Source organism: Castor canadensis, chromosome 10 (assembly GCF_047511655.1).
Source record: "Castor canadensis chromosome 10, mCasCan1.hap1v2, whole genome shotgun sequence".
NCBI lineage: Eukaryota > Metazoa > Chordata > Mammalia > Rodentia > Castoridae > Castor > Castor canadensis.
The window spans coordinates 58,784,276-58,792,318 of NC_133395.1; the positions used below are offsets into that span (position 1 = coordinate 58,784,276).

At 43.2% G+C, this 8,043-nt stretch overlaps 1 protein-coding gene and 2 non-coding genes across 3 annotated transcripts; all 3 read right to left on the reverse strand.

The window, feature by feature from the left end:
• Nucleotides 1-4,181: 4,181 nt before the first annotated feature.
• Nucleotides 4,182-8,026, reverse strand: Tpt1 (tumor protein, translationally-controlled 1). Its single transcript, XM_020151897.2, has 6 exons — nt 7,861-8,026; nt 7,531-7,604; nt 6,872-7,062; nt 6,398-6,503; nt 5,196-5,312; nt 4,182-4,393 (listed from the first exon to the last, which is right to left on the reverse strand). Exons 1-6 carry the CDS (start codon nt 7,886-7,888, stop codon nt 4,391-4,393), a joined length of 519 nt encoding a protein of 172 aa, XP_020007486.1. The 5' UTR covers nt 7,889-8,026; the 3' UTR covers nt 4,182-4,390.
• LOC141413197 (small nucleolar RNA SNORA31) lies at nt 4,457-4,586 on the reverse strand. The gene has a single exon (XR_012438006.1). It is a non-coding gene; the product is annotated as a small nucleolar RNA SNORA31 (small nucleolar RNA).
• On the reverse strand, nt 6,101-6,230 carry LOC141413232 (small nucleolar RNA SNORA40). Its single transcript, XR_012438032.1, has one exon. It is a non-coding gene; the product is annotated as a small nucleolar RNA SNORA40 (small nucleolar RNA).
• Nucleotides 8,027-8,043: the final 17 nt, after the last annotated feature.

Genomic DNA, 8,043 nt, shown 5'->3' on the forward strand with positions numbered 1-8,043 from the left:
CGTTCTCGTTCTCTGCTTTTTGGGCTTCCTCTAAGCTCAGAAGAACCCAGTGCACATAGAAGCAAGTGGAAAAGCCAAGGGAGGCGAGCAGTAATGAGGGAAAACACCACTGACCATGTTACTTTGGAAAGACTCTCCTGCTAGGCTCACATTTCACATTTTCTCCCTGAACTATACTGACCCAGCTAAAACCACATTCACTCCAGAGGCTCTCATGGCCCAGTGTACAGAGGAATCTTAAACGCCAATCTCTAGCTCAGTTATTTGAAACCATGCATAGCAACAGAAATCCTCTCTCTCTCACACACACAGAAAAACCCAAATCTGGAATATTCTTGTTAAAAACATATCCTCATAATCGTGACAGTCTGTTTTGAACTGCTGACATGCAAGGTTGTTGGTGTATAACACTGCAGGCATCACTTCCTCCATGGAGTTGGCTTTTTATTCCTGTGTATGTTGAACACTTTAGTCAAGGCCTTTTCCTTCAGAATAATGACATCTTAACAATTTCGAAAAACATCAAGTTGTGCCTTAAGTTCTTCTGGACGAAGTCTCTAGAAATACATGCTCATTGCCACAAAACTACAACTCCTTTGTGGGGATGACTTGTGGTCCACCAGTGGGCTGGTTAGCTGTACTTTTACTACAGGGTTAAGGTTTGTAGTATGAATAAAAGAAATAATAATAATAAAAAAGACTCTTAAAGCAAAAAAAAAAAAAAAAAAGGTTTGTGCAGGACTGGCTATTAGTTGTATTACCAATCACTAAGAAGTGGTATCCAGCCAAGTGCCAGTGGTTCACGCTTGTAATCCTAGCTACTCAGGAAGCAGAGATCAGGAGGATCATGATTCAAATCCAACCTGGGCAAAAAGCTTATGAGACCCTATCTCGAAAAAACCCATCACAAAAAAAGGGCTGGCTGAGTGGCTCAAGTGGTAAAAGCATGGCATAGCAAGCCTGAGGTCCTGAGTTTAAACCCCGGTACCACAAAAAAAAAAAAAAAGAAAGAAAGAAAAAAAGTGGTATCCAATTCAGATCCTCCTGGGTTAGCTCATTTTACTAAGTGCTCTAAGGTCAGTCACTCCGTGTGTGTACACATGAATATCCTCTGAGATTTGTGGCTGTTCTTACAATTTTACCATAATTGTAGTGTTACTAGTTCAGTTTGTAGTGAGTTATTGGCTAACTGTGCAGTACAGTTCAGAATGATAGAATTTATAGCAATGCAAATCCAGTGATTTAACTAAATTTTAAGAAAAACTCCTGAGACTAGGGAGGTAGCTCAGTGGTAGAGTGCTTACCTAGCATGCCCAAGGGCCTGGGTTCAATCCCCAGCACTGAAAAAAAAAAAAAAAATCCTAATGATTTGAGCAAGTCACTCACACCCTTTAATTAAGCAGATGCAATGCACATACTTGAATTACATGACATTTCATGGACCTATGAATGTGCTATTCTTTCACGCACATTAACTAGACTTTCCCCCCACTACTGACACCCAACAGCTGTCAACTTTACCAATCTCAGTTCTCATCTCTTACTAGACTAATCTGTGACAGGTAACCTGGTTGATCTGCTTCCTCCTAAAATACTGACCACCTGGAGTTCCTCCTTTGGTTCTCTGACCTCAGAGCCTATTCTTAATCATTTTTGCTGGCTCCTCACGCTATTGGAGGCCCTAGTCTCTCCTCCCTCTTAAGCCTATCAGTGTCATTTCTTCAAATGTCACCTATTGAGATCTTCCCACTATCTGTATCAGTTTTGACATCTCTGTTTTCCCCTAGATTCAAACTCCAATTGCCTACCCAATTCACTTGAATAAAGAATCAGCATCTCAAATAGAACCTGTCCAAAATGAATTCCCATCTTCGGCCTTCCTATCTCAATGTTAGCCCCTTTCTTCCAGATTCTCAGGGCAAAATACCCTTAAATCCATTCTCACCTCTCATCTACACATCAGCAAATCCCATTATCTCCACTTTCATTTGCAAACACCTCTACCACTACTGTCAGGATCACTTAGTTGCTCTATGCCTTTTATGGTGCTGCCCAGCAGCCCACTTGATCTTTGAAAAATTAAGTTAACTCATGTAACTCTTCTGCTCAAAGCCTTCAGTGATTTTCCTGCATAATCTGGTCTGATTTTTTTTTTCCCTATGTAATCCCATTTCTCCATCTCCATTCTTTCCTTTTTCCTTCTTAGGTCAGCACAGTGGCCACCTCGTTCCCAGAATGTGTCAAGTACATTCTAGACTATGAATGTGTTCTCTTGGTCTGGAATGGTCGACCCCCAGATACCAAAATGGCCTGTGCTTCCCACACCTTCGCACTTGTATTCCAATGGCACAGGAAGGGCCTTCCTTCCTGGACAACACTATGAAGTCCTTTTCCCACTCAACTGTTCACACATATGAAAGTGGGGGACCCACAGATCATTAGAAATGACTGTAAAAAACTTAGCATCAATGAGACAAAATGACTCATGTGTACAGTTGCTGTTTACTGTTCTCAAAAATGTCTGACGCTAGAAATAATCAGAAAAGATTGAAAATACATCAGTCTTATACAACTGAGCTTTTATCATGAATCACTTGTTTGAACACTCCTGAAAGATAATACATAAAAAAGTGTGTATAACCTGGACTGGTGGAAGGGGGTATAGCTAGAAACATTACAGACTAGGGAAACAGGGACCTATCTATAGATTCTAGTGTTCAAACCAAGTAGGGACAGGGTGCCAGGTTCACAAGGCTTTTTTTTTTTTTTTTGGTACTGGGGTTTGAACTCAGGGACTACACCTTCAACCACTCCACCAGCCCTTTTTGTGGTAGGCATTTTCAAGATAGGGTCCTGTGAACCATTTGCCTGGGCTGGCTTTGAACTGTGATCTTCCTGATCTCTACCTCTTGAGCAGCTAGTATTACAGGCATGAGCCACTGGTGCCTGGCTCACAAGGCTTTTAATTTGCTATTCCTATTTGCTTTCAGACTTTTCTAGGGCTAGGTCACCAACTGGGCTTCAGGTTACCACTGCCTGAAAGATTCCCCTTCCCATTAAGTCTCCCTCCTAAATCAGGCTGGCACTTTTCCCTTCCTTTCAACGACAGAATGCTATTCGGGGTTTACCAGTATTTGGGTTTGCTTTCAATCACCAGGGGGGCGCTACTAACTTAACATCTTAAACTCAAAATGACCCAGTGGACTTTAAGTCACTGAGCAAATTCCAGATTGCTGAATGACTGAGTTTGTCTAAATGGGCCTAATGAAGTCACTGGATGCTAGGGGTTTTCCCAACACTTCTCAGATACTCACTTTTTAGGTTCTTTAGCATCTGTTTCTGCACTACTGGCAAGGTTATTCCCAAATCGCATTTACAGCAGAAACCTCATTAATTGCTCCAGGACCATCAAATGTTTTCTTACAGTACTGGGGTTTGAACTCACGCCTGTATCTTGAGCCACTAAATCAGCCTAAGCTGGCTTGGAACCATGATCCTCCTATCTTTGCCTCCTGAGTAGCTGGGATTACAGGTGTTGAGTCACTGGCACCCAGTTTAAGTCTATTTTCACATTTATCCTGATGTCCACAGCTTTTAGGCAATGTCAAGCTGTCCTACATTTCATCTTTTGAAGCACAGAACTGGCATGCTTCATGAGGGTACCCCGTATTTTAGGCATGACCATTTGTGACACTCAAAGTGAGAATTCAAACTATAGATTTATAAGCAGGGCCATATTCCACGGGACAAGTTTATGTTTCATATCCATCAACCAACCCACTGCTAAATTACCAAGGAGTTTGACATTCACTCCAGACTTGGTTCTGCTTGATTTACATTAAATAAGCTGAGACATTACTTTGCTTCCAACTGGGTTAGTGTTTTTTATTCTTTTGATAATCTCTTCCAGGGTTAACTACTTCCATTGCAGGTGATGAACTGTGTAAAGGCAGGCTCCACTTCAAATGTTGGCACTGCTTGAGCATGGTCTCTCCCTTTACTGCAACTCAGAATTACACGTTTGTTTCTTGTCTTATATGTTCCAGTCTGTTTCCTCTGCAGAAGTTATCTGAAGACAGTCTCATGCTTTCTAGTGCTAAGCCCAGGCTCTAGCTTTTCCAGGAGCACTACAGGATGGACGCAGTGTAAGCACGTACTGAACTAAGAGGCACTCTCTTCAGTGAGTTTAAATGCACTTTATTTTTAGACAACCTACATGACATGTTTTTCTTAAAAAACAATGCCTCCACTCCATATAAATCACAGTCAAGAGAAATGAAGAGCTCAAGATGACATCAGTCCCATTTGTCATAAGTCCTGGTGTTGTGTGGTGACAAGCAGCAGCCAGTTATGATGACAGGTGATAGATCCAACATAATTGTCCAATTTGTTACTAGAAAAACAAAGATTATGTTAATGCTTTTCCCAATTAGACTACCCAGCTTTCCTATCCTTTTGATGTATTCCCCAATTCAATCTGGGCTGCCATAGAGACAGACAGAAAGCGCAGGGATTATTTTCTTTTGCATCCTAGTGCAAACCAAAAGAACAACGGCAAATTGTTCAAGGTCTATCAGTGGATGCAAATCATTACCAAATCAGACTTCTCCAGAAAAGTTGCTATTATCCTATCAGTTTCAGTGTTATGCTATCAAAACTCAGATACTATCTAAATAACCACCTTGGGCAAGTCATCTTGGAGTGTCCAAACTCTTGTTCAGTGTAAGCAAAGCTTGTTTTCTTACCTAGTTTATAGGGAGCCTCTGAAAGCCAGGATAATGAATGCCTAGGATTCTTTACAGCCCATAGCAGTTCCTTACATAGCAGATATATTTTTTTCATAGCAGATATTCACATATTCACTTTCACTAAAACAACTTCCCTATCACTTCAGCAGTCAGCTGTAGCTACTTACTGGAAGCTAACAATGCCTGAAGGCTTTCAATACCCAGCTATCAATTGCTGGTAATGTCAAGTATCAATAAATTCAAGTGAAAAAAGAATCTGACATCCATGCATATGTAGCAAAATCTGGAAGTGAAGATGTATCTATAGATAATCAGCATAGGGTGACGTCAAAGATTTCCATTCCAGTAAAACTACTTTATCTCATCTACATGCAGTTTTCTGTGGATAACAAGATTCTGAGCCTTTCTATATGTTAAGAATCTTTTACATCACTTCCTCATACTTACACATTTTTCCATTTCTAAACCATCCTTAAAGAAAATCATATACGGGGTCACACCATCCTCGCGGTAGTCCAGGAGAGCAACCATGCCATCTGGATTCATGTTTTCACCAATGAAAAACTTGGGAAACAAACAATACCCAGAATGAGACCAGTGTATATACATACTTATATCAAAGAACTAAGATGAATGGCTGACAACACCCAAAAATCAAATTTCATCAAGTAAAAGCTCTGATGCGTAAGCAATGCTTATTACGCACAAACGCCAGTTCACGTGACTACACCGCTAATGACCAGAAGACAAAAGACCTTATGCTTTCGTGGCACTGGGAAGTGACCCCAGGGCCCCAGTGCATGCTGAACAGACACCGATCCCCAGCAATGACCAAAGCACCCAGGAACATTTTGCTTTCTGGAAACTTTTTCAACCTTGCATAAATAAACTCCAAACTCTGCTGCCTACTAATACAGTAAAGCTCTGGGACCACAGGCTGACAATGAGCCAAGGGACGCTTAAAAACTCAAAACCTGAAGAACCACATTGTGACTTTTAAAAAAACAATTAGAAATAAGGGCAAAATAGTTTCTCCTGGGTATTGAGGGGGTGGGGGGGAGAAGGAGGGGGTGGGGACAAGGGGGAGAAATGACCCAAGCCTTGTATGCACATATGAATAAAAAAAAAATAAAACAGTGCCTTCTAAGAAAAATAAATAAATAAATAAATATTAACCATTAGAGTTAAGGGAAGTCACTGACGTTTTCCAGTAACAGAACTAATGAGCTCAGGGCTATCAGTCACCACTTGCAGTGACACAATGGAACTGTAGACAGAACATTGGAACTTAGGTTAAGAAGCAATCTGAGACAGGAAGACAGTAAGGATGAATTTTAAAAAATTTTTTTCATCATATTCCTTCTTATATGTATCAAAACTCATACGTACAATGAGTTCTGGGTTGCAAAAGAGGATTTATTTTTTGCACCTGTCTATTAAGTCTTTGTTCACAAGTTAAACAAAAACACACACACAAGTGCCACAAGAGATGTTTTTAAAATACGATCTTGTGTTTGGACTATCAACTGGATCTATGAAGCTAACTATTTAAATGCCCCAAACCACAAATGAATTACAGTAAGATTAACAAACGACCTTTTTGTTCAATCCTGCAACTCAGTTTTGACCCAAATATTCAAAGCGTTTACCTGGTAGTTATTGAAATTAGCAAGGATGTGCTTGATTTGTTCCGCAGCCCCCGTCATGAAAGGTTTTACTCTTTCTGGTCTCTGTTCTTCAAGTTTGCCTTTGAGTCTACAGCAGTTTTTAAAAGACAAGTTATCAATTAGATTTGCAAACAAAATCAATTTTCAGTAAGTAAAAAATCCAGGCCCAGTAAAAGTTCTGCAGCACTGAAGGGCAACTAGCCACCACTGAGTAAAATAACACAACACATCAAGAACTGTTTACAGATCCAAACGTTATTAGCTGTTCTCAAAGTGCTACTCTTTTCTAAAGTTAAAACCAAATGCTCACTTTACTGAAAAGCAACCACCCTTGCCTATAAGCTCATCAATTTAAAAAAGGCCTTGCACAAGTATGACTACTGCTGAAGAACTCACCAACCAATCCCCAAATCCTAAAAAACCAAGACACCAGGTGGATGTTGCCACATCACTTACGATTTCATGTAATCTTTGATATACTTCTTGTAGGCTTCTTTTGTGAAGCTGGTTTCCTGTAAGTGATGGTTCATGACAATGTCAACACCAGTGATTACTGTGCTTTCGGTACCTTCGCCCTCAGGCCCTTCAGCGGAGGCATTTCCACCAATGAGCGAGTCATCAATGTTACCCTCGGTCCTACTGACCATCTGCATCAGAAAAAGTAGTTTAGTTGCAAAGAGGAAAAAAAGGGAATCCTTCTATACCAGCGGTGTTTGCATCTACCACCTTCTCAAACTCTTGATGAAGAGAGTTTAACCCAGCAAAAACTAAATCACTGACCGAACCGAAAACGGGGTCACCATGACCAAGAGAAAGCCATGTCTTTCCAGTTGTGAGTTCTTGGGCTGCCAGGGAAGTGGGAACGGGGCAAATGTTGAAGAGTTCGAGGTTCCCAAACCAGAGGCAGTATGTCCAGACCGCCGGGAAGGAGGATGGGCGCCGAACCTATTTCCAGGCTCTGCTCCGCCTCCACTTTTCTAGAAAAACCCGAGCCCGGAAAGAGCGTGTCCTCCGCCAGGAGGCGGCGGCGAGGATTGCACAACCGCGGGCGGGGAGCGGCGGAAACCCGAGACCGCCTGGCCCTGCCTTCCTCGCGCGGCTGCCGGCCGACTCACCTTGCCCTCCACCTCCAGGCATAGCCCGTCCGCGATCTCCCGAATCTTGTAAATGTCGGAGAACAGCTCATCGTCTGCTCGGGGACAGAGAACCGTCCGTCATATAGCGCAGGGGTCCTAGAGCAGGCCCCGCCATTTCCCGCGCCGGCTGGGCGCACGCGGCTCCCTAGCACTGAAGACCCGGGCGCGTGCCCCACGCACCGACACCTTCCCGTTCCCGGAAAGGGAGCTGGCTGGCGTCCCCAGGCCCCACACAGCGTCCGCCGGCCGCGTCCCCACCCGCACCCCAGTCCCGCGTGCGCCAGTAGGGGTAGTGCAGTTAGAACTCACGGCTGATGAGGTCCCGGTAGATGATCATGATGGCGGCTGGAGAGAGACGACGGCGGCGCTAGCTTAGCAGGAGCCCGGAGCTCGGAGCGAGCGCGGTGCAGCCGGAGCGGCGCTCGGGGGGAGGGGGGAGCGGGCGGAAAAGGCCGACTCAGCCGCTCCCCAACCTCATATAGAGGGCACGTC